Raw genomic sequence first — 24,987 nt, forward strand, 5'->3', positions numbered from 1 at the left:
GATCTGAATCACACACCCACAAACATGGCTGCTTTTTACAAAAATGTAAAAAGATGGGACATCCAATCACAAACCTCTGCCATCTTGTTTAGTTTGGCTCTGAGAGATTGTCTTAAATCCATACCAAGAAAAGTTTCAAATTGCATCCAGGAATTGAAGGGATGTTGTCTGTAATTTACACTATGAAATACAGTTCACTCAGAGACAGTGGCAATAGGTTTTGAGTTTTAAAGTTCTGGAATTTCCACCAGCTCCCTCTGGAGAAGCTTTATGTATACTGAATAAGACTATTTGCTCAAAAAAAATTGTGCCACATGAAAACCATACGAAACATTATACATAGGCAGTATTTATTTATTTATTTGAAGTATTTTGATTTGGTCAAGAATTTCAGTAAAACAAAACAGTCACTGCATGTAGGCTTGCAATCTAAAAAGTCATGATGCACAAGGAAAAAGGAATGGAAAGGAAAGAGGAGAAATTAAATTATGTTTCTTATAATTAAATTATAGGGCTGGTGGACCCCTCTTCTTTTGCAAGGAAATTACAAAACTAGAGAGAGAGAATGCTTCTATGGAGTTAGGGCACATTTTGTATATTTCTACAACCTGGTGCAAGGTCCCATGATTGTACCTGTTTACCTTTATGCAGTGCATGTGGAACACCAGATTTTATTGAGACTCTTTTGCTGTTTGTGCTATTGCACCCCTGAAAATTTCTTCACTAGAAGCAGCCCCTCAAAGAGGAATGTGCTTTTGCTAAAGGACTGTTTTTGAGGATCTCAGTCTGTATGGATGAACTATATTTTGTGTTCCCCTTTGTTTTCTCCTGTATTTATTGGCACTCTTCCTTTGTTTTTGTTTTTTAATATAGGGCTACAACAGACCAAAAGCTTATATCGCAGCTCAAGGCCCTTTAAAATCAACAGCAGAAGATTTCTGGAGAATGATTTGGGAACATAATGTGGAAGTCATTGTAATGATAACTAACCTTGTTGAAAAAGGAAGGGTATAACTACCTTTATTAATATTATTTATTTTCTTCTTATGCATTACTTTTCCTTACCAAAACCGCTAAATAACACCATAAGGTTGCAAAATTATGCACACTTTCCTGAGAATAAGGGGCTGTCTTCATGAGCGATTTAGTGCAAAATCAGAGCAGTTTGAGGGCCTTTGCAACAGATGACATCATCACCAATCTGCTGCCAACAAGCCGCTTCCCACTTGAAAATCCATATTTTCTGAAACTCCTTGTACTCCAACTTTTTACTGAAAGTCACTCCCTGGCGGTTTTACCACAGTGTGCCATGTCCCCCCACCCCCTGCATTAAATTCCGGGCATGCCTCTGTGACCTGGTAGTGATGTCAAGGGGGTGGGACGCCCCATTCCCTCTTCATTCCCCAACGGAAGTAGTTTTTTCCCATTGAGAAAATCCCCAGGAGCACAGCAGCAGCCCCTCACATTACAGCAGTAGTGGGGACACTCATTCACCTTAGCTAGCCTGCTTTTAATCTTTAACACATCCCCACTTCTGTGCATGCTTACTCAGAAGTAAAAAATAAATTGCACTCTGCAGCAGTAAAAGCGTTAAAGGCTAACTTTAGTAACTCACCCTAAAGCACTCTTTCCCTTGAGGACCTCTTAAATAGCTATTGCAATGTTGTGCTTCTTTGATGTTCTGCAGTTTCTCTGTTGTTATGTAAAGTTTCTTCTCCACTTTATCACACGAGAAGGAGAAAGGGAGAAGGGGAGGGGTTGAAAGCAATAGGCAGAAGTGCACAGATGGGGAAAAATAGGGTGGGAGCAATAACTCCATAACAGGTTTCTGGGATGTAGCGAAATTGGGGTTGGGCAGTGGGGGGGAGCTCTCAGGATCCTTCAGGTGCTGCACTGGAGAACTGGGGATTTTGGTTCTTCCGGGAAATCAATACATACGGGGAAAATTCGTTGCTCTCCATTCATAAGGTAGTAGCAGTGGGGAGCCTGGACAGGGGCTGGAAACAAGCCTCTCTCATTCGTTGAGCAGCTCTGGCCAGTTTGATGACATTCAGTTCTACTCCCCTGCCCCCACCTGGAAGTATATTCCTTTCAAGTGCTGAAAACCAGATTTTAAAGGTACGCTACACAGCTTATCTTGCTTCATGCATCCCTGACGGACCAAAGCCAGTTCCATTAAAATTTGGCTAATACTACAACGCGCTTCTCATTCTGTTGTCATGAGGATCCCGCCGCCCCTCCCAGCCTGCACAAGTCTCATTGAACAGAGTGGGAGTTACTTCTGACTAAATATGGATAGGCCTGCACTGTAAGACTCCACCCAAGACAATGTATAATGATACTAAGAGCCAAAGTAGATGCAACATTAATTGCATGAATGCAATTTACATCCACATTTTTGTTATATAAATAGCAGTCATGAGGTGGCCTGAGTAGCCTCAGACTAGGGTTGGTGGGAGAGGAGGGAAAATCCAATTCTTTCTGTCCCAGCCACAGTTGGGACAAAAGTCACCTCTTTGAAGCTGGTATTTGCATTTCAAGGGAAGCCTCCCAGTGGGAAGCAAATATCTACTTTGGCCTTTATTACACTTAAGTGTACACCTCTGTACACCTATTTTGATATAACCACTGATATTTCTGGTCATAGCAAAGAGCATATAAGGGACCATTTTGGCTATGGGAGCACCTTTGATCCAGCAACCAGAGCCGTGTTTCCATGACAACAGAAGAAGAAGCTAATGGAGGAGTACCAGATTTTTTAAAAGGAATCGGCGTTGTTGTGAGCAGGGCTCCACGAGCAGATTCTCTGGACCAGTAAAAATCACATCACAGAACATACTTCCTGGTGGGGATGGGGGTTGGAGTGAACATCATCTGACTGGCAGGGGCTGTTCAACCAATAAGAGAGGCTCCCCCCCCCCGACTTTCCCCTGAAAGTCCAGATGCACCTGCATTTCAGGACCAGGCCGCATTGAGCACAATGGGAGTTACTTCCAAGTAGACACACATATGCTTATGCTGGGAAAGGGGGGGGGACACAAAGATGAAAACCATCCCCCATTTTAACCTGCAGGACCTCATTGATCACAATGAGAGTTACTTCTGAGGAGACACTAATGGGAAAGAGACAGAAACCAGCCCCCATTATAATGCATAGGATCTCTATAAGGAAGCTGTGAAGTAGTTATTATATTTATTTATATCCTGCCTTTTTCCCAATACTAGGACTCAAGGTGGCTTTACAACATTAAAACGTATACAGTTAAAACCAATAAATAGAAATATAAATACAAGTGTACAAAAGTTACAAATATAATTAAATCATCAATATTAAAATTGTAAAAATATCAAAACATTAAAAGACAACCACCACAACAAAAACAGTATTCATATGTCATGTTTCACAGGTCCAGACTAGTTATCCCCAAAGGCCTGCTGGAACAAAAAAGTTTTTACATTCCTATGAAAGCATAGGTGCCACTCTCGCCTCCCTGGGAAGGGAGTTCCAGAGTCCTGGGGCAGCCACCGAGAAGGCCGTCTCCCGCATTCCCACCAGGCATGCCTGTGATGATGGCAGGACGGCAAGAAGGGCTTCCCCTGAAGATCTCAGGGCACAGTAGGCTCATAGGGGAGAATACAGTCTTTCAGATAACCTGGACCTGAGCCGTATAGGGCTTTATAGGACATGACCAGCACTTTGAATTGTGCCCGGAAACAGACTGGGAGCCAGTGAAGCTGTTTTAACAGGGGAGTTGTATGCTCCCTGTAACCAGCCCTAGTCAGCAGTCTGGCAGCAGCTCTTTGAACCAACTGAAGTTTCCGAACACTCTTCTGAGGCAGCCCCACGTACTGTAATCCAAATGGGAAGCAACTAAAGCATATGTCACTGTGGCCACGTCAGACATCTCAAGGAATGGGCACAGCTGGCACACTAGCTTTAACTGTGCAAATGCACTCCTGGCCACCATTGAAACCTGGGCATCCAGGCTCAGGGCTGAATCCAGAAATACACCCAAGCTGTGAACCTGTGTCTTCAGGGGAGTGTAACCCCATCTAGCACAACCTGTATCCCTATTCCCTGATGTACCTTTCGACTGACCAGGAGCACCTCTGTCTTGCCTGGATTAAGCTTCAATTTGTTTGCCCTCATCCAGTCCATTACTGCCGACAGACACCGGTTCAGCACCCCAACAGCTTCTTTGGAATTAGATGGAAAGGAAAAGTAGAGTTGGGTGTCATCAGCCTACTGGTGACACTGAATCCCAAAACTCCGGACAACCTCTTCCAGTGGTTTCATGTATATGTTAAATAGCATGGGGAACAAAACAGAACCCTGAGGGACTCCACAAGCCAATGGCCAGAGAGTCAAACAGGAGTCCCCCAGCACCATCTTCTGGGTCCACACCTCCAAGAAGGTTACTTCCTAAGGCAATGAATCAGAGCCTCGCCTCAAGAACACGCTTAATCATACTTAAAGAATTGGGCTTTAAAATGTGCCTTTTCAATTGAGGGGGATCTCTGATGCGGGCATTCAAAGGCAAGCTTCGCTGACCACAATGGAAGTTACTTCTGAGGAGATACTAATGGGTTTGTTGTGGGAAAGAGATGGAAACCAGCCCCCATTTTAATGCACAAGATCTCTATAAGGAAGCTGTGAAGTAGTTACTTCCTAAGGCAATGAATTGGAGCCTCAAGATCATGCTTGATTGCACTTAAGGAATTGGGCGTTAAAATGTGCCTTTTCAGTTAAAGGCTATCTCTGTAAGTTCTGATGTGGACCTCATTCAGCACAATGGGAGGAAGCACCCCTTGACTGGGGTCAAGGTGAAAGGCACACCCCTGGGCAGGGCTAGCATACCCAAGCTAAATGCGGGGGTTGGGGCATACAACAACTATAACCGGGGAGAACCTGACTTGAGGAAAAGAATTGGACTTTAAACTGTCTCAGGAAATCCAGTTTTTCCCCGGTAAGCTCCAGGGTGGCTGCTGGATGGCCACAACCTCATCTATCCCTAACGACCTCAACACACAGCCAGCTAGGAGTAAATCGCTGGTGGAAACACCCCCCAGGATCCAACTGCCAACATATTGCCTTCTGCACAGGCACTGGAGCTTCTCAGCTCCCCTTTCCTACCACAGCACTTTGTCCCTCTCAAAAAGCCACTCCTGAAAGTTAGGGAACCATCCAAAGCAGGATTTGATGGAATTAAACATGCTGCAACCAGGCAGAAGGTAAAACTGGCAAGGTTACTGTGCAAATGTGGAAGTGCCTATAGGGGTTCTTTGGATCCTGACCTAATTCTTTTTGTGTCTAATATCCATCGTGTACAAGACATTACTCAGCTTCCTGACTGTATTATTAGAAGAGTTCCCAAAATTTCACAAAATTAATGGAAAGACTGGGAAAATTTCAAAGGAAATGTTGCCCCTTGTTTAGTCTTGACAGCGAGTATTCTTGATCAATCTTGGCCAGCACATATGTTCATATTTTCATTTTCTAAATGAAAATTAAATAAAATATACACAAATGCCTGATTCTTTGAATATAACCAATTTGCAAAGGTATTTCCTAAAAGGAAATTCTTGTGTTCTCACTTAACATTATGTTTGCCCAAATACATAACAAGGTGAAAGTCTGCTAGTTCATGTGCAAATGAAATTATAACACATTATTCTAACACTGTATATTCCTTTGTCTCTCAGAGAAAATGTGACCAGTACTGGCCTGCTGATGGCAGTGAAGAATATGGAAACTTTTTAGTCACCCAGAAGAGCATTCATGTGCTTGCCTATTACACTGTGAGGAATTTTACTATTAGGAACACCAAAGTGAAAAAGGTAGGTGACTGTCTAACTTTGGTACAGTAACAAATCACAAACGTTTTATTTACCATTTTAAGGCATGTTTCTTTTGCTTATTGAAAGCAGTCTCTCATCAGTAAACATTCTCATTGGCCTGTGAGTTTAATGTGTACAAGGAAGTGCATCCTGTACGTTTCAGTTATAATGGCCTTTACAAGGAAATTACTATGGCTGCATTTCATTAACAGCTTTCTTTAGAGCTTGAAGGGCAATCGTGGGTTAATTATCGCATAAATAAAATAAAATCATCTACCGATCCTTCAGGTGTTTCTTCTTTTTCCCTGCACTTGTAAAGTAAATTTTACTAAATTTCAGGGGCCTGGATCCAAAGTTCCCATGAGCCAATTCCTCTATCCTCCTGCAAGACCCTGTACTCTGGAAAAGCTAGTCTGGAAGGATTGGGAACCTTTCAGAACAGTGTAGGAGGTGGTACAGGGGTACTGCCAGTGGAAGGAAGAATTGGCAAAGATCCCTCCACCCTACTTCTTTCTATAGGCACCTCTGCTGAATCTCAGCCCGTTTTGAAAATGGTAGGAGCCTTCTGTTCGCAAAAGGGTCACTCTGGTTCTAACACTAGAAACATACATTTGAATTGGTAGATTAATCAACTTAAGCTTTAGTTACATTTTGGATCAATTCAATATATCAGATATCTAAAACAGAACATATTCATATGTTAGTGGTCGACTCATGCAACCAGTATAACACCAGAGATGCTGCCTCATGGAAAATGCCATAAATGTGTTGCTCTGGAGATGTAGAAATACCTACTAACAGAAGCTGCTGCATCTCTGTGAGCAAGCTTCTCTGATGGTATCTAATTTTTATTTATTTGCTCTGTTCACATGATCAAGCCATTTGCATAAACTGATATTCACACATATTAGACCTAATTTAAAATATATGAAATGGCTTTCAGTTTCTTCTCTGACAGAGAATATGAAATTTGTAGTTTATGTAATTAAACAACAACAATAGCATTTCTATTACTTTCTGTATTTTTAACACTTATTCTCTGTTGTAGGGTTCACAGAAAGGAAGGCCCTGTGGCCGTGTAGTTTCTCAGTATCACTATACTCAATGGCCTGATATGGGTGTTCCTGAATACACTTTGCCAGTGCTCACATTTGTTCGAAAGGCATCATATGCTAAACGACATGCTGTAGGACCAGTTGTTGTTCATTGCAGGTCTGTTGTTGTCTTCACTAAAATTCTATGACGTTTCAATCTGTTTACATTCTTTGCAAAAATATATGATGAACTTACAGTCTTTGGAGCAAACAGTATGACTGCTATCATAATGTCTCAAATCCAGAGCTTCATGTAAACTCCATGATACACATTGATTTACCACATACGTTCACTTGCCCATTCATTTAAGAGTCAAGTGCACTTTAGCTACCACTTTAACAAATCATTCTTTGAGCCATAATGTTAGAGCTGCTTTCGAGTATCAAATTTACAAGCACATATGTAACATCAAAATGTTTTTGTGGGTGGGTATAATTTCATGAAGGTATAGATCTGGGCTGTTGCACTTTTGCTGTTTTACAGATTCAAATATATTCATTTGTTTCCATGTTTAACAGTGCTGGTGTTGGAAGGACAGGTACATACATAGTATTAGATAGTATGCTACAGCAAATTCAGCATGAAGGGACTGTCAACATATTTGGATTCCTGAAGCACATACGAACTCAAAGGAACTACTTGGTGCAGACGGAAGTAAGAAAAACGTTTGTCTCTGTTTTTGGTGTTCCATGCCCTATTGCAAAAGCTCACAAAAATTAAAAAACATTTTTAAATGGATTGAAAAATATGAAATTAACAAAAATACTTGAATAATTGAATATTATAATACCAATTTAAACCCCAGCCACAAAAGGTTAGCTGTAATAATAATAAAAAGGCTTACATTCCACCTGAGAGTTGTTTAAGCTTGGACTTTAGCATAAATCTAGAGGAAAAGCATTCCCCAACTATGGTTTGCAAACAGAAATGCATCTTTATGGGCCCATATTGTTCAAAATCAACAGATGGATGTGTGTATACCTGTGTGTGTGTGCGCCCCAGGGCTTCTTGCTTCCCCCCTCTCGGACACACACATCAGCTCTATGTGGGGCTGGCCAAAGACATTTTGCTGCTAAGACAAAGGACAAGATGGTGACTACCCTCCTATTCCATGTACCAGACTGGTAATTCAATTTTACTTCAACACAGTGTCCTCTACTGCACCGGAGGACAGCAGACTAGCATAGGGGCTCAGGGCAGACTGCGGGGCATGCAGCTCTGTCCTCCAGTTCCTCACTGCTGCTCTGTGCCCCACAGTATCTGCAGCCTGAGGCAGCTGCCTCACGTTGTCTAATTGGAGTGCCAGCCCTTTCTCATGTGGAACTCACCAAAGAACACTCTAGATAAAGGCCCTCTACAGTTCTCTGTTCAAGCCCTCTTAAACACTATTAAAAGCTATGATGAGGAGATGAGGTATGAACCAGACTTTTGGATAGATAATGCCTAAGCCATTTGGGAATTTGTGATCCATATCAGCATCTTGACCTTTGCCCAGCAGCCTATAATAGAAAGTCAGTGCAGACCATGGAAAATGGGCGTACTTGCATAGAACATGGTGACAACATCAGGGACGGTTCAGTTTGCTCTCTCTCAACACAATCTGTGGTGCTGTGTTGCAACTGTGGTGTTTCTGTGCCACATCATATTTTTTTCAAGGGAACTTCTTACCAACTTCTCTGATGGTGCTAAAATGGCAGTATGAGAAGCTGCCATGCACGTCCTCCCTAGAACTGGTTCAAACTACAGTATCCTCCAAGTAGATAGTAGTCAGATAGTACAACTATTAATACTCATGCAAAAATAGTATAATAATTGTATATTTGTAATAGTATTAGTGGGAAATAGAGTTCTGGCTTCTGGATAATATTTATAAATCATTAGCAGGATCTGTCCTATTTTTGCTGGTTAATGTGTATGAGTGGCTTTTAGCCACAATAAAGACTAATATTGAAACCAAAATGGTTTCCTCATGTGTCTTTCTTCTTTTAATCAGGAACAGTATGTCTTTATTCATGATGCACTTGTGGAGGCCATACTTAGCAAAGAAACAGAAGTTCCTGAAAGTCACATTCATGCCTATGTTAATTCACTCTTAATACCTGGACCAATGGGAAAGACAAGATTAGAGAAACAATTCAAGGTGAGGTCCCTTGGATTTCAAAAAGTCAAAAGTATCAATGCAGCATAAAAATGGTAATTGTCTAAATAGCTGCTGAATCCTAGCTTCTCCATAGACAACTGCTGCCTCATCCTAGTTTCTCAGGATTTAACATACAGTAAAAGTAAGAGGCTTGTGTTCTAACAGATTTCATAATGTAGGAATATTCAGTCTCCTGAGATGACTGAATGCAGCCTTTTATATGGCTATTCATGTATGTCCATTCAGGACAACATTATGCAGCAGCATTGAACCTCATGTTTGATGAGGGCCACAGTCAGTAGACTTCTGCTACTATCATATGGGGAAATGGTCAGAAGACAAACTAGGGTATCCTTCCCCAAGATGGTATAGTCCAGATGTTGTGGACTTTAATACTCATCAGACTTAGCCAACATAATCAATGGTCAAGAATGCTGCAAGTTGTAGAACATCTGGAGGGCACCAGGTTAGGGAAGGCTGAACCAGGGTCACATCTAGTCCATTAAGATATTAGTCCATAAGTAGAACAGAATATCAGATTGTATGAGTTGGAACACATTATCCCCTGAGCAATGGCACCCCCTTTTTGAGAACTGGAATAAAGTAAAATATAGTGTCTGACAGACTGAGCTGTAAATGCAGAATTCCCCAGTTCAAATCTTACCCTGGGCATGAACCCACCAAGTTCTCTCAGCCCCTTTCCCATCTGCAGTATGAGTAATTCAACAAGCTGTTAGAAGATCTTGAACAGTGTCGTTGAACAGTGTAATCTGATATATGTGGTCTTGGCCTAACCACACTTGCATGTTTGTTTCCTGTGTATCTCACACAAAGCAAACTCTTTCTTTTTATCATTTTCTCTTCAGCTTCTGAGCCAGTCTAATATACAGCAGTGTGATTATTCTACTGCACTGAAACAGTGTAACAGAGAAAAGAGCAGGACCTCATCCATAATTCCTGGTAGGTTTCTTGAGAAAATCTTAAATTCATTGAATAGGACTACAAAATTAGATCATTGAACCAGTATCCTAGATGCAACATGTTCCAGTGATAACAAGGGAAGTTCAGAGGATCTAATCCTGCTGTAACAAATATCCACATTTTGATAATCTGTGATAATTTCTGAAGCTGAATGGCCGGCATACCAAAATCTTTGAAGCTTTGTGGCCCACATTAATTTCCACTAATATAAAGTCACTTAGACCTGATTCAACATGCACCTGGATGTGTTGGTGACTGATTAAAAAGAAACTGTGTGGGTGCAGCTCTGTGTGGCAACCCAGTTGTAAGAACAGGCGCCCTATACAGTTCAGACAATGAACTAATCACAACCCCTCTCTTTCTGGAGTTTGTGATAGTGAAATTGGGTGGGGACCCCAACCATACTGGGGAAGAATTTCACATGAATGGCTTGGCATGGGGTTTCAGACACTTTTGTTAGATAGAAACAGGCATTCCTCCCTAAAACTAAGGCTCCGTTCATATATTACTGGAGTGGTGTAGTGGTCACTTTTCCATAGCTTCATCCTGTACCATAACTGTGGGATTTGAAAGCCCTGCAACAAGAATGGGATTAATCTCATGTGTCCCTTGCATCTCATCATTGCCCAGGTAGGAGGTAAAGACACATGCAATGCCAGGCCATCCAATGAAAAGGCAGCTTTGTTGGGTAAAGTTGCAAAACTGTGAGTCCCTTGGTACTACAGTAACAGCAGGGATCCCTCCATTTTTCTTGATTTGAAGAAAATACAGAATCTGGAGCAAGCTAGTGGTTGATGTTTGCTAGAACAACCCCCCCCCCCCACGCGCCGCCACCCACAACTCCCCATCTTTGTTTTACAGTGGAAAGATCTCGAGTTGGTATTTCATCATTGTCTGGTGAAGGCACAGACTACATCAATGCTTCCTATATTATGGTAAGTTTTCTCATAAAATCAAACTCTAAGTTGAATTATTCTGCATATTTTTGTCAGTTTTCTGGAGGACCCTTGTGTGGATCACACTCAGTTCATTTCTCTGTGTGTGTCTGTGTCTGCAATGTATGTATGTGTAGCACACAAGGTTGGTTCCAAACTTTGTCGGGCTTAGAGCAGACCCATTAAAATCAATGGGACATAACATAGTCTTAACTAACTTGCTCTACTGGGTCTACTCTAAGTATTCATGAGGCTAGATCCAATCCACACACAAGCATTCAAGAGTAGGTACCATAAGGCCTAGCACTGTTCAGTACTGCCTGCATGATATCCAGTTCTGATGTAATGAATAGCCTTTGAGGTAGGAATGGGGGAGCTATACTAGCTATTCCCCTTAAATGAAGCTTCCATTGCTCTGGAAGAGCTTTATCTACCCACCTCTTTACATGCTGTTGGCACCATTGCTTGAAATACTTCTATCTGCAGCAGAAGAGGAGACGTCTTGGTTAGATAAAAGTAAAACTGGTCTTTGAGATATGCAAAGCGGGCTTGACCCTCTTTCACTTCCTGGACATGACCTGAAGAGGATATTGCCTGGGTAGGGAAAGAGTCACCTCTAGAAAGGCAAAGAGTGTCATAAACTGAACCACTAATATCTGAAAAGGTATACATAGAGACATTTGTGCTTACTGCTTTTGAAGGGTCCACAAATGCCACAGAGACCCAAATGCTGGCATCACTGCTGTCACTTTAGAATGAAAAACTCTGCAATCATTAATTTCCCATGCAGCAATCAAGCCACTCCAGGCTTAAGAGGGTTCAATGTTGCCACTTGTAGGGATCTTATTAATTGACCATTATGTGCTTCTGAGATACCACATTGAACACTGAGCGCTTCCACAGAAACTGCCTGAACACTAAAATGATTTGCCTGTGTTAGAGACAGAAACCTAATTCTTGCTTATGGAGCACTGTTCTGTTCAGGTGTTCTGAGTTCTCCTTTTTTATCCTTTCCAAACTGCCATGTGTCAGCATCAGCACAGGAGAGAAGTAGCACACAGTACATATTTAAATGTTTTAAAGTGAAATTGAGCTGACTTTTCTCCCTGACAGTTTCAGTGCAAAATGATGTGAAAGAGCCAAATAACAACTGACAACCCTCTTCCTTTAAATAAAGTTTGCTCTGCTTCTGGGGCAATTTTGCCTGCCTATATCAATTTCATCTTAGAACTGTTGTGGGTCTCGCTAAAGCATCAAACCCAGGAACTCCATAAGAGAGAAACAGTGTTGTACAACAGGTACTGGTGGAGGTATAGGCAGGTAATATTAGAAGGTGGAATTACAAATCACATCAGAAACCACACCTTCAAACCAGGTGAAACAATTGCACGATGTCACTTCTATCCTCAAATGCTACACTAGTACTTCAAGCTCCAAAATCTCCTAAAAACAAGCAATTACAAATGATATGATGAGAGAGAAATAGGAATGCAACATTAAGAAAAATGTTGTTGAGATTCTGAGGAATAAATGAGATAATGAATGTTTTTAATACTGAAGGAAAGGGGAATATAGTCTGCTGGACCATATAACATATTATTTCATAGCGTTTGCAGTCTTTGGGAATTTGGAGATGGAATTGAAGGGAAAGTCTTTCAGTCATGTCACAGTTCGTTTTTAGGCAAGATTTTAGCATACATTTATGAAAGCACTTGAACAGTCCGGGCATTTGGTCCAGCTGCTCTTGAATCAAGGAAGTGAAAGTGACTGAATGCTTGTCTTTACCTCTGTCTCACATCTAATTTTCTAACAGCAAGGATTTATTTATGTATTTATTTATTTAGGTCCCAAATAAATAAATGGATCCCTGCTGTTTGAAAGATGTGTGACAGAGGCCTTGTGCCTGACATGCTAGTTTTCTATGTGTAGAACTGAAATAGACACATGTTTACCATCTCATCTGCTGTTTGTGAGAACTAGACTGAGTTTTTATTCTTTTAATAGGATTGTGCATTTCTAATGTCAAACAGGGTAACATCAGTTCTCAACTGAATGTGTTTGCTTTGCAGGGTTATTATCAAAGTAATGAATTCATTATTACCCAGCACCCCCTGCTACATACTATCAAAGACTTCTGGAGAATGATATGGGACCACAATGCTCAGATAATTGTCATGCTTCCAGATAGTCAGAATATGGTAAGATTCTGAGCTAAGGGACAGAGGAAGATTGTCACTCGCTTAGGGGGCACTGCTCCTCCAGCAGCTACCCCAAAACCAGAGTATACTATCTCTGTCATCTCCCACACACCTTGTATAAGCACCCATTGCTCACTCTAGCTTCAACACTTCTGGCCAGCAGAAACACCATTGGCTGTGTATCCTGCCAGTCACGATGATCTATCTAAATAATTCCATTGAGGGCGGGGGAACCTCTACATGCTCTCTCTGTGTACCTATATCCTTAGAGGGTACAGGATGGAACACCCTCTAATTAACCACTTTTAACCACTTTTTTGCTGTTGTTTTTTAATACCTCTCCATTCTAAACATAGCCGCTTTTTTTCTCTTTTGGGCACTGATAATCCTGCCCCCAGCCAATCAGTTGTGCGCAGCATTCAAGCCTCAGCCAATCCACTTACGCCAAGACTGTAGCTTTAGTTTATGACTTAATCTGGAATTTGTTTATATGTTTCTCTTTTTCTTTTAGCAGGCTGAAGATGAATTTGTATACTGGCCAAACAAAGAAGATCCTATAAATTGTGAGAGCTTTAAAGTCAGCCTGATTTCTGAAGAACACAAATGTTTGTCAAATGAAGAGAAGGTTATAATCCAGGATTTCATTTTAGAAGCTACACAGGTACTCTTTCGTTTCTAACTTATACTTAGATACTGCTATGCTTTGAGTCAGTTGAAGGTATTAATTCTCTTCTTTACTTTTTAGGATGATTATGTCCTTGAAGTGAGGCATTTTCAGTGTCCGAAATGGCCAAATCCAGATAGCCCTATTAGTAAAACATTTGAACTTATCAGTGTTATCAAAGAAGAAACTTCCAACAGAGATGGACCCATGATTGTTCATGATGAGTAAGTATTAAAGTGCAGTTGTTTAATCATAATATCTCTGTGTGTTTCACACAGCATCTGCAAGTTTACCATATCCATATTTACAGGAAGTAAATACAGAGCAGCACCCAAATTTTCTGTTCCACATAAAAACTACATATACGCAGCAGGCTTTTGACCATACATTCCTGGCTCATGTCCAGAATTCCCTTGCGCTCGGATGGGCACAAGGGTCTCTCACACCTGTAGGTCCTTGTTCATAGAGTAGAGCAGCTTAAACTGCATCCACAAAGGGATGGGCAAGGGTTGAAAATAATGAAAACATTCTGAGGAAGGAACCATGCAAAAGAACCGTTGTGCCTAGAAGATATCAGGAAGTTGGATTGACTGATTTTTATTTCAGGGACATTTCTGCAGATGTAACAGGGATGTACACATGTTCTTCTTTGCCATTTCGCTCAATAGTCCTTGTGTTCACAGGTGCTACATTTGCACATTAAATCTGCCATATGCATAAGAAGCCACTCGATAGATGATTAGCACCACAGAAATATTAAAGCATCACTTCAATTCAACAGGATTTTTTAACCAATAGACCCAAGAATCACTTCAATTCAACAGGATTTTTTTTACAAATAGACCCAAAATACTGAGAACTGTTTTTGTAAAATAGCTATTAAGAAAGAGAACAGCTGCTTCAGCAGCAGGGCAAGGGACTTGGGGGCAGGGGGCAAGAGACTCAGCAGAATTTAAAGACCCACTGAATTATTCAAGAGTAAAAGAGTGGTCCGGAACCTGGTCGGTCCAGTTGCTCTGGAACCGCTGGAGCATTCGAAGGCCTCCTGTGAGGCCTTGGCAAGGCACTTTGTGGATAAAATTTATCAGATCAGGAGTGTTATTCCATGCTCCATGGATACAGTTAGCGAGCAAGAGGCAGCCTGTGGCAGACCAGTTTTGTGGGATCGGTTCCAGCTTCTTCCTTTTGATGAAGTGGACAAGGTGCTTTTATCTGTAAGGCCGACCACCTGCTTACTTGATCCTTGTCCATCTTGGCTCATTATGAGCTGCAAAGAGAGGCTGGGTGAGGGGATCAGGGCGGTGGTGAACGCCTCCCTTGAGGAGGAAATTATGCCATCAGCCCTCAAGGAGGCAGTGATAAGACCACTCTTAAAGAAGTCCTCCTTGGATCCCCAAGTCTTGAACAACTTTCACCCAGTTTCGAATCTGCCATTTTAGGGCAAGATGATTGAGTGGGTGGTGGCGATGCAGCTGAAGGCACACTTGGAAGAAACCGATTATCTAGATCCATTTCAATCGGGCTTCAGGCCTGGGCATGGACAGAAACAGCCTTGGGCGCCTTGGTGGATGATATGAGGTGGGCTTTGGATAAGGTTGAATGTTCCTTCCTTGTTTTCGACCTCCCAGCAGCTTTCGATACCATTGACCACGGTATCCACCTGGACCGCCTGGAGGGGCTGGGCATTGGAGAAATCGTATTACAGTGCTTCCGGTCCTTCCTCTCTGGCAGGTACCAGAGGGTAGCACTGGGGCAGGAGATTATGGACCTGTGGCTGATCACTTGTGGGGTGCCAGAGGGGTCCATTGTCTCCCCAATGCTATTTAACATCTATGTGAAGCTGCTGGGGGCTATCATCAGGAGGTTTGGGGTGCAGTGTCATCAATAAGCAGATGACACGCAGCTCTACCTCTTGTCTAAATCTTCACCAAAGTTGGCCATAGAATCCTTATTCAAGTGTCTGGAGACACTGGGTAGCTGGATGGGGAGGAATAAGCTGAAGCTGAACCCCGACAAAACCGAGGCACTTTTGGTGGGAGACAAGGGGAGGTTGGAGGATGTTGACCTGGTGTTGAATGGGGATGGCTACCCTTGAAAGACCAGGTCTGCAGCCTAGGGGTCATTTTAGACTCCCAGCTGTCCATGGAGGCTCAGGTGTCAGCTGTGAGACGGGCAGCGCGGTACCAACTCCATCTGATATGGCAGCTGCGCCCCGTCCTTCCCGACCATCTGCTTCCATCGGTAGTACATGCCCTGGTCTCCTCTTGTCTAGACTACTGTAATGCGCTCTATGTAGGGTTACCCTTGAAGACGGTTCGGAAGCTGCAGCTGGTGCAGAACGCGGCAGCTCACCTGATTAAAGGCAGCTGCCGGCATGATCACATCACTCCAGTGCTGAAGGAGTTGCACTGGCTACCAGTTGTTTTCCGGGCCAAATTCAAGGTGTTGGTTTTGACCTTTAAAACCCCATACGGATCCGGCCAGCTTGTCTCAAGGAGTGCCTCCAGCAATACCAGACAGGCCAATATCAACAAGATCAGCCTCAGATGGCCTTCTCTCTGTCCCATCAGCCAGGACAGCTAGGATGGTGAGGATGAGGGAGAGGGCCTTCTCTGTGGTGGCCCCCACTCTGTGGAACTCCCTCCCTAGGGAACTCCACCATGCCCCCTCTTTAATGAGCTTCCGCCATACATTGAAAATATGGTTGTTCAGACAGGCATTTGGGGTGGGTTAGGGTAGTTTTAGAACATGATGTTTAATGCTTAATTTTAGTCTTTTTGATTGTTGTATTGTGCATCGCCCAGAGTGGCCAGGTGACCAGCCAGATGGGCGATTAAGACAATTAATCAATCAATAAAATAAAATAAACTGCAAAAAAGCAGTGCAGCATTTGCTGTGGTTACTTTTTGGTACTTCACAATAAGTATAGCGATGTTAACTACGCAGGTCAAGCGGTCCCCTGTACTCTTAAGCAAGTGAATCTGTGCCCCATAGCATGAATATCTGGTAGAGATGCTCACTTAATTATTTATAATGTGTTACTTCTCATGTAGAACCAGTGAACTGATAAGAAATAAATCACATTTGATATGATCCCCCCACCTTTGCTGCCCTTCCTAAATGGCATCCTTGTCAAGAAATATGCTGTATCTTCTCAAAGGGTAGAATATGACCCTTTTCTGCATGTGTATATATATTTTTACCTTCAAAAAGGCATGGAGGAGTGACAGCGGGTACGTTCTGTGCATTAACAACGCTCATGCATCAGCTAGAAAATGAAAACTGTGTGGATGTTTATCACGTAGCTAAGATGATCAATTTGATGAGGCCTGGAGTCTTCACAGACATTGTAAGTAAGCAAGATCCTGCACAATTTTCTTTGTGTTATGAAATTCTATCCACAAAAGGATCAGAATATATGTATGTATGTATGCGTGCATGCCGAAAGCTATGGCCCTAGAGTGTTGCAGTATTTTATCGCTGAACTGTAATATGAAGAATTGAGTACACTGACTACCATTGATAAAGGTCACATATACTTCAGCAGCCACTCCCTGCTTTTGCTTACCTTCCCAGCTTATCAGTATAGTGTTTACTGACCTAGTGCCAAAGACACATGAAACTAAATGAGTAATTAGTAAGTATATCATGAATGTTTTTGTTTGTTTATTTAATAATAGGTTTTGGGAGGGAGGAGCGATTTTCATCAGGACCAGAGGGAGATTTAACCCTGCCTTCCACAGTCTAACCATAGACTAAAACAGGTCTGGGCCTCTGAACATGACATTCATACTCCTCTCCTGGTACTCTCTTCTGGATGTTGGAGCTGGCAAGCTTTTGCACATCTCTGAGATGTGCTTCATGTATACTTAAACCAAGCCTGTGACCCCAATAAATGCCTTAACAACAGACACAACCTTGCATAGTCACTATTAGGATATAGATAGATATGTATTACACTGATATGTGAAAAGCATTTTCTTTCTGTGTGAATGACTTCGAGTATAGTATCCAATGTTAGTCCTACCTAGAGTAGACCCATTGAAATGAATGGGATTTAAGTTATTCCCTACTAATTTAAGTCACATTCATTTCAATGGGTTTACTCTAGGTACTAATAACATTGGATACTACCCATTTACTATACTCTGAAATGTTCCTTATAAACCTTTAAGACAACCATCATAATTCTTCTACACATTTAATCCATTTTGGATGAAAGATATTATCTGGAACCATTTGAATCCAGATTCAGGCCTGCTTTGGCACCTTCCACTGAGGCCTTCCTTATCAGAATTGCACTATGCAGTGTCACATTTTAAACTTGCTTAAATCATAGCACTATTATGACTATAGGAATAATAAAATGGAGTTTCCTTCTGCTACCCTGATGCTAAGCACATGTAAGAATAAGTTCTATTTAGTTGTAGAACATAATTTTGGGTTAGGGTATTTTTAAATAATGTTTAATGTGTAATTTTACTGTTTTAAATTGTACTGTTGTACATCGCCCAGAGTGGCCAGGTGACCAGCCAGATGGGCGATTAAGAAAATAAATAAATAAATAAATAAATAAATAAATAAATAAATAAGCAAGCAAGCAAGCAAGCAAGCAAGCAAGCAAGCATCTGTACATGTTATGTACATGTCTGGCTGGCCAACCAAACTATAAAATGTCTTCGAAAATAAGAAAAAAAGATACTGCAGCAAGCAGTGTCAGCCCTTGTGGGCCTTAGCATGACCATGCTGGCCCAGGGGCTAATAGCAGGCCAGTTTGCCATGGTTCTGCTCATTTGGGGGCCCTGGACTTTGGCCCTGAAATTCAGCCTAGCTGCAGCACTGCCTCCAACTTCCCTGAGGGTCTCCCCTTACCCAAGAAAAAAAGGAGGAGAGAAGGAAGGGGCCAGGCAGTGGAGGACAGGAGAGGTCACATAGGTGCCTAAGTGTCTGTCTGATCACGGGGTCAGACTTACATATGATCACTTGTGGGAAATTTTGTGCAGAGCATGTCATCTGGTGGCAAGTGGTCCCATGGGGCCCCTACCATCCTCTGCTGCTTTACTTGCTTTCCTACCTTCCACTGTTCACCTCCCTGATAAGGATTTTTTACACTGGGGGGAGTTGGAATATGCAGGCAGGACAAGGGAGCGGAGGCAGCAGGGAAGCTTGAACAAGTGGGGAACTGGGCTACTTGGGTGTTCAAGTCCAAGCAAAACAGTTTGTAAGTTACAAAATAACCCATTCAAATTCTGAAAATGCATATTCCATTTTCTGTTTCATATATGAAACAGTATTAAAAGATACAAATGGGACCTGCAACAAAATATTGGCTCAAGCGCTCCTGTTCAGTGTCCCTGCCAGTCAACCACACCCCATTTCAGAATACTCCATTCTATTATCTTGCTTTTTATGTCCCCCACCCAACATACATTCAGCATTTTTGGCCACTGAGCATGTTCAGTCTTCATTGGACTGATTTTGATGAGTTTTGTCTCCTTAAGGAGTTTTCCCTAAACATTGTTTTGGTTCTTCTTCAAACCTTGAGGTTCTCCTGAGCATATGGATTTGTTGTTGTTGTTCAGTCGTGTCCGACTCTTCGTGACCCCATGGACCATAGCACGCCAGGCCTTCCTGTCCTGCGCTCTCTCCCGGAGCGTGCTCAAGTCCATATTCATCGCATCAGTGATGCTATCTAGCCATCTCATCCGCTGCCGTCCCCTTCTCCTTTTGTCTTCAGTCTTTCCCAGCATCAGGGTCTTTTCCAGGGAGTTTTCTGGATACCTCCCCCTTGTTTCTTAGTCCTCCCATTTTGGCTAGAATCCTGTCGGCACTCACCAGCTGAGTTCATTATTAGAGGGAGTGATGCTTGTTATCCTGACCAAATCTACTAACCTTGTCTCTTCTCTTCCCTCCAACCTCTTTAGGATCACTATCAATTTCTCTACAAAACTATTCTCAGTCTTGTTAGCTCAAGGCAAGAAGAAAATCCTTCAGTATCCATAGACAGTAATGGTTCAGCTTTACCAGATGGCAATGCAGCTGAAAGTTTGGAATCTTTAGTTTGACTACAAACGGTACATGACAGTGATTATCCAGAGCTGGAAATTTCAGTATTGTTGCTTTCCTTTTTTAAAAATTATGTGTGTGGAGAGGGGTGGGGAGAAGAGTCTAGCTATTAGATAATCTTTTTATTTAACTTGTTCAAATAAACATTTTTTGAAAATAACTTTATTGCTGAACTTATATCACTAACAATGTGTGCCTTTTTGAAAGATTTCTTGTAATGCAATTTGTTATGTTTGAACTATTTTGATTGAATTTAACTGTGTTTCTAAGAATGAAATTGTGGTCTCTTTTACAGTATTAGTTTCTAATTTCTCTGGCTTTATTTTAACTTAAATTTTCTCATAACTATAGAAGCTAATGATCTCAGCAACAAACATGTCATGTTTTCGTATCCAGTTTACTTGCTGTTATTTATAGCATTCCTTATATTTGTTAGAAATTTTAATATGGTAGAATGTAAATATACTCTTCTCTGTAATATTCAACATTTTAAGATTTTGGTAGGCATTTAGAATAGTTGATACTTACTGTAAATATTTCTAGAGTGGATTCCATGGACCAAATTTATATTTATAATTGTAGATTTTTATATTTTACTACAAAGTCAGTTTTCTAGTTCTGTGTAATTGCATTGTTAAAATGATGTAGTTCAGTACCAGTTCCTTTAATTTTTAACAAACATCTTCTGATACATTATCATGCATCCTAAGTGAGTAACCGTATCTCTGCATGTAGTTTTAACTTTTGTGGGATAAAGAAATATACTTGTTTTGAAATAAGAAATTTCTATGAAGATAATATCTGTACTCAGCATTGTTTAAGCTGTTTTTATCCAAGGCATTGCAAAAATAAATATCAGTATTCCAGTTTGCATCTCACACTCTGCAATATATGTCCATTAAATAAAACCTGCTTAATCAGTGATGAAGACCTAGGCTTCATTCCTAAGGACACCCTTTAATTTTTTTCAATACCAAAGGGCAAAGAAATTTCAGTTTTGGCAAGGGAGGGCAAAATTCACAGCATATTCCATATTCTGGATTAAATTACAAAAAAGTACTACTGCATTTTGAGAGCATGTGCTGGGGTTGCTTTTTTATATATCACATAACAACCAGAGGTACAGGTGCTCCTGAAAAATATCACATGTGATTGGAACTAGCAAGGAGAAAACTGAAATCCCCACTCATATGCCCTTTCCTGAATGGCAAACCATCCACCATACAGACTGCTTGCTGAACAGATGGTTCACTGACAGCTTTGATAATTCCAGTCACCTGTTGAGAGGCAGAAGGGAATAACAGAGGCATAGTTCAATTCCCCAAACAGGTGATCAGTGTTACCTGTGCCTATTGTTATAGAGTACATGTCTTCCTGAGCTATCAAGTATCGCCTAAAGTTCTGAATTTCTAACCTCATACTGTTGTGCAATATTTTGCCATTTCTGCATCCAAGATTTAATTATCAAGAGCAACCTTGACTAAAATGTAACACCAAGCTAGAAAACTGTATTGGTTGCAACACAGGCATGATCCATGAGCACACAAGCAGATCCATTTAAGGTTTATTTCATCTTGTTTTTTTATAATCATGGCAACTTTTCCAATCATCATGGATGCCAAAACTAACACTTCCAAAATTTCTGTCCCAAGCAGTCTTTCCCATAAGCTATTTAAATGAGAGTAAGGCTGCAATCTGACACACACCTATCTGGGAGTAAGTCTCATTAAACTCAATAGGACTTACATATGAGTAGACCGGCACAAGATTATGCTGTTAGTCAAACTCAACTTACTTCCAATAAAAACTGAGTGGCTCATGGTACATAATTTCTTGTGTCCCACTGTATCAGCACTTTCACTCTCCCCCACCCTACCCACACCCAGAATAATCTGGTTGTGAAGTTTATGCAACAACACTGGAATAGGGAAACCTGGAGCCAGGGGTATGCCCTTTATGCCTGTATTGGGCAGTCATTACAATACTGTCTCTTCAGGGAGAGGTGAGTTGGGAAGATGGATTACTTAAACTGCACCCTATTCCCAATTCCATGCAGATAGGGGGCTGTTACCTTCTGTAGTGCAAGGGGATGACAAAGATCTTCTAAAGTCAGGAAACTATGCAGACCTTCCCTATCACAAACTTTAGTATGAACAATGCTGGGAAACCACCAATGGCAGCAAAAGACAGTGCCTGTATACTGTACTGAGTACCTCAGTTTACCAAGCAGCAATATGAACGAACCTTTTGCATGCGCACGCACACACCAGCCATTTCACCTTCATGTGGATCAACAAGCCAGGAAGTCCTCCGTTAACTGTAGTTTCTCATTACATCTGAACTGGCTTCAGAACAAGCCAAGATATGAAGCCATGTTCTGAAGCTGGCTTCATAACCTGGCTTGTTCTAAAGTCGCTAGCCATGGTTTCATGAGTTGGATGTAATGGGCAACTATAGTTAACTGAAGACTTTCTGGTTGTTTGCCAGTTCGTGCAAAGGGAGAAATGAAGTGGCTGTGTGCAGGGGCACAAGGCTCATATCTCAATTTATTAAGCCAAATGTTTGATCATGTAAATGTGGCCACAGTTAAGTACACTCCAGCATTTTTCTACTTTAAAAGACAAGGGCCAAAACTAAGAACATCAAAAAGAATCATATCTGCAGCTAAGCAGGTGTGTGGACACAATTGGTGCTGGATGGGATGACAAGTGGAAGCTCCATGTAACCTGCTCTGATGTTTAAGGACAGAATGAGATATAACAAGTGCTTTACTTAGGACAATCTAGTCCAGTTTACAGACTGATCTGCTACCACATGGACACTAAGGTTCCTTGAAAAGAAATTAACCCAAATGCACCTTTACATACTGAAAATATCAGATTGCATGGGCAACTCCTCAAGGCACATGGCCTAAAAAGGCAGATGATTTTCATTGAGACAATTCCCCCTTCCCCTTTATTTGTTCCAAAACAAGCACGGAACATGAACAGCTCAAATCATTTTTATTCACAATATCCCTTAGGATGTAAGTGCCACAGGATTAATTTTTATTTTATGGCTTGTCCTTAATCCTTTTACCTTCTCTTTTCTCTCCCACCCATAATCCTGGAGCACAGAACAATTCAGGGAATCAATAAAAGGAAACACAGTGATCTTGTGTGCTACTTATTTGACCTAGGAAAACACCCTGATTAAGAATGCAGTCCTACATACACTTAATAGGGTATATGTCCCACTAAATAGGCTTACTTCTGAGTAAACATGAATAGGACTACATTGCATACTGTTTATTCCCAGCAATGCCTTCCATTAGAAGATAACTTCTAGACAGCTAACTCTCCTTCAGAGTAGTTGTACAGTCATTTTTGAAATGATAATCCAAGGAATCAACTGCTACTTCAAAGGTTTCTTTCTCCCAACATCTATAATCACAATCATCATTTTAGTATGCTGGCAAGTTATTTAAAACATAAGTCCTTAGGATAACCTCTTTACCAACACATATGGTTTGATCTGGAAATAAATTAAGACCTATAAGAAATCTTTCATAATCTTCAATTTGTTCTGGATTACTCATTTTAATAAATGTGCGTCATTTCCTAAACAGAAGTAGCAAACAGTCGCAGACAAAAGGGATGTGTTCTAATTATTTTTTACTGTAATTCATGCTACAGACTCAAAAGATATGGAGCCTACTTCTGTTAACTGGGTCAAACATGCATTTTTTATTTCAGTTATTGCAAGTCTTCTAATACATCTTTAAGTAGCAATGCCAATTTAAGATTGTTGCTTTTTTCAAGATGCAAAAATGATTGGTAAAACTTGTCAATGGCTACCTAGTTAGCACGAAGACAAACTCTCCCCAAATCCCCCTCTCTCCCAGAAAAGATGAAAAGGATAACATCACAATCACAAAAAAGCAAAAGTAGGAGGTAAACCAAACATAGATACTAGGAAAGGGTTTCATTAGCAACCCCGTGGTCCCTGGCAGGGTGTCCCGGGGCCACAGAACACTGTGGACCACCCCCTCCATGGGCAGACAGGGAGGTTCTCTGTGGAGTTCTTCCCTTGACTGCAGGAAGCTCTGTCGCCATGGCTGCTCCACCAGTGTTGCTTGGTGGGTCAAGGGCATTCTGGGATATGTAGGGAGAAGTTTTTAATCCACAGAATCTAAAGCTTTCTTTTTTCCATGGATCTGCCCCCAGAATACTGGCATAGTTATTTACACTTCCATTGGAATCAAAAATGAAAGAAAAACCAGGAAGGAAAAAGAGGACCTGCCATCCATACTTGGCGGGAGAAAGGACCTGCTTCCCATGCCTGGTGGAAGGTTGCTTCTCCCATACCCACACTCTGTAGGAGTGCTCTAACTGATACACAACACATCTCAATGGAATAGTCAGGGGGCTTATTCCAGTAAAGTCAGTATGAGATCACCACTTTTGTCAAATTCTTAATGACACCAGTTTTTACTTTGATGGAAGTTTGTTTAAAAATAACGTCATTTAGAGATTGGCACACACACACACACCCATCTGTCCAAAGCCCTGCTGGCAAGAGTCAGGCATCTAGCCAATTTACCAGCAGTGGGTAGGGATTGTGACAGAGGCTGTAGGTTCTTGTGGATCCACACCTCTCCTCTCCCTGCCCACCATCCCTCTTTTTTGCCTCCTTGAGGTCTGTCGAGGTTGGTCTCAGAACAGCCACCATGGTGGCTGTGAAGGGCTGGAAAGGGCAAATGGCCCAATGTCAAATCCGTCCCCCTCCCAAGGCCATAGCAGTGTCTATGGCCTCGGAAGTGGGAATCCGCCATAACCTATGGTCCCTGGGATGCTCTCCTAGGGACCATGCTTAGTCCTCATTGAGCTATTGGCTGATTCCACCCCCACCTCATCTTTCATTGGGCTGTGTATGTGCATGTGCGGGTTGGACACACATGCTCAGTCCCTGCTACGTTAAAATCTTGGATTTCTCCATCGATTTCTATAGACAACTCCCACTTCCATCCCTAGGACATTTAAAAATAGCTTGTGTGAAGACAAGGAGATGGTATTCTCTACCCTTTTTACA

At 41.6% G+C, this 24,987-nt stretch overlaps 1 protein-coding gene across 1 annotated transcript in view; it reads left to right on the plus strand.

Annotated features, from left to right (window-relative positions):
- PTPRZ1 (protein tyrosine phosphatase receptor type Z1) overlaps window positions 1-20,842 on the plus strand; it is a 187,639-nt gene extending 166,797 nt beyond the window's left edge. Inside the window, exons 19-30 of the mRNA XM_084810855.1 lie at window positions 874-1,008; window positions 5,704-5,838; window positions 6,887-7,050; window positions 7,452-7,587; window positions 8,927-9,073; window positions 9,940-10,033; window positions 10,916-10,989; window positions 13,059-13,187; window positions 13,699-13,848; window positions 13,933-14,075; window positions 17,065-17,200; window positions 19,776-20,842. Coding sequence (XP_084666981.1) covers window positions 874-1,008; window positions 5,704-5,838; window positions 6,887-7,050; window positions 7,452-7,587; window positions 8,927-9,073; window positions 9,940-10,033; window positions 10,916-10,989; window positions 13,059-13,187; window positions 13,699-13,848; window positions 13,933-14,075; window positions 17,065-17,200; window positions 19,776-19,916 — 1,584 coding nt within the window. The 3' untranslated portion in view covers window positions 19,917-20,842. The remainder of the gene's footprint in view (window positions 1-873; window positions 1,009-5,703; window positions 5,839-6,886; window positions 7,051-7,451; window positions 7,588-8,926; window positions 9,074-9,939; window positions 10,034-10,915; window positions 10,990-13,058; window positions 13,188-13,698; window positions 13,849-13,932; window positions 14,076-17,064; window positions 17,201-19,775) is intronic.
- Window positions 20,843-24,987: the final 4,145 nt, after the last annotated feature.

The sequence above is a fragment of the Heloderma suspectum genome, chromosome 7 (genome assembly GCF_057233095.1).
Source record: "Heloderma suspectum isolate Gila_16-S chromosome 7, 16-S_ref, whole genome shotgun sequence".
NCBI lineage: Eukaryota > Metazoa > Chordata > Lepidosauria > Squamata > Helodermatidae > Heloderma > Heloderma suspectum.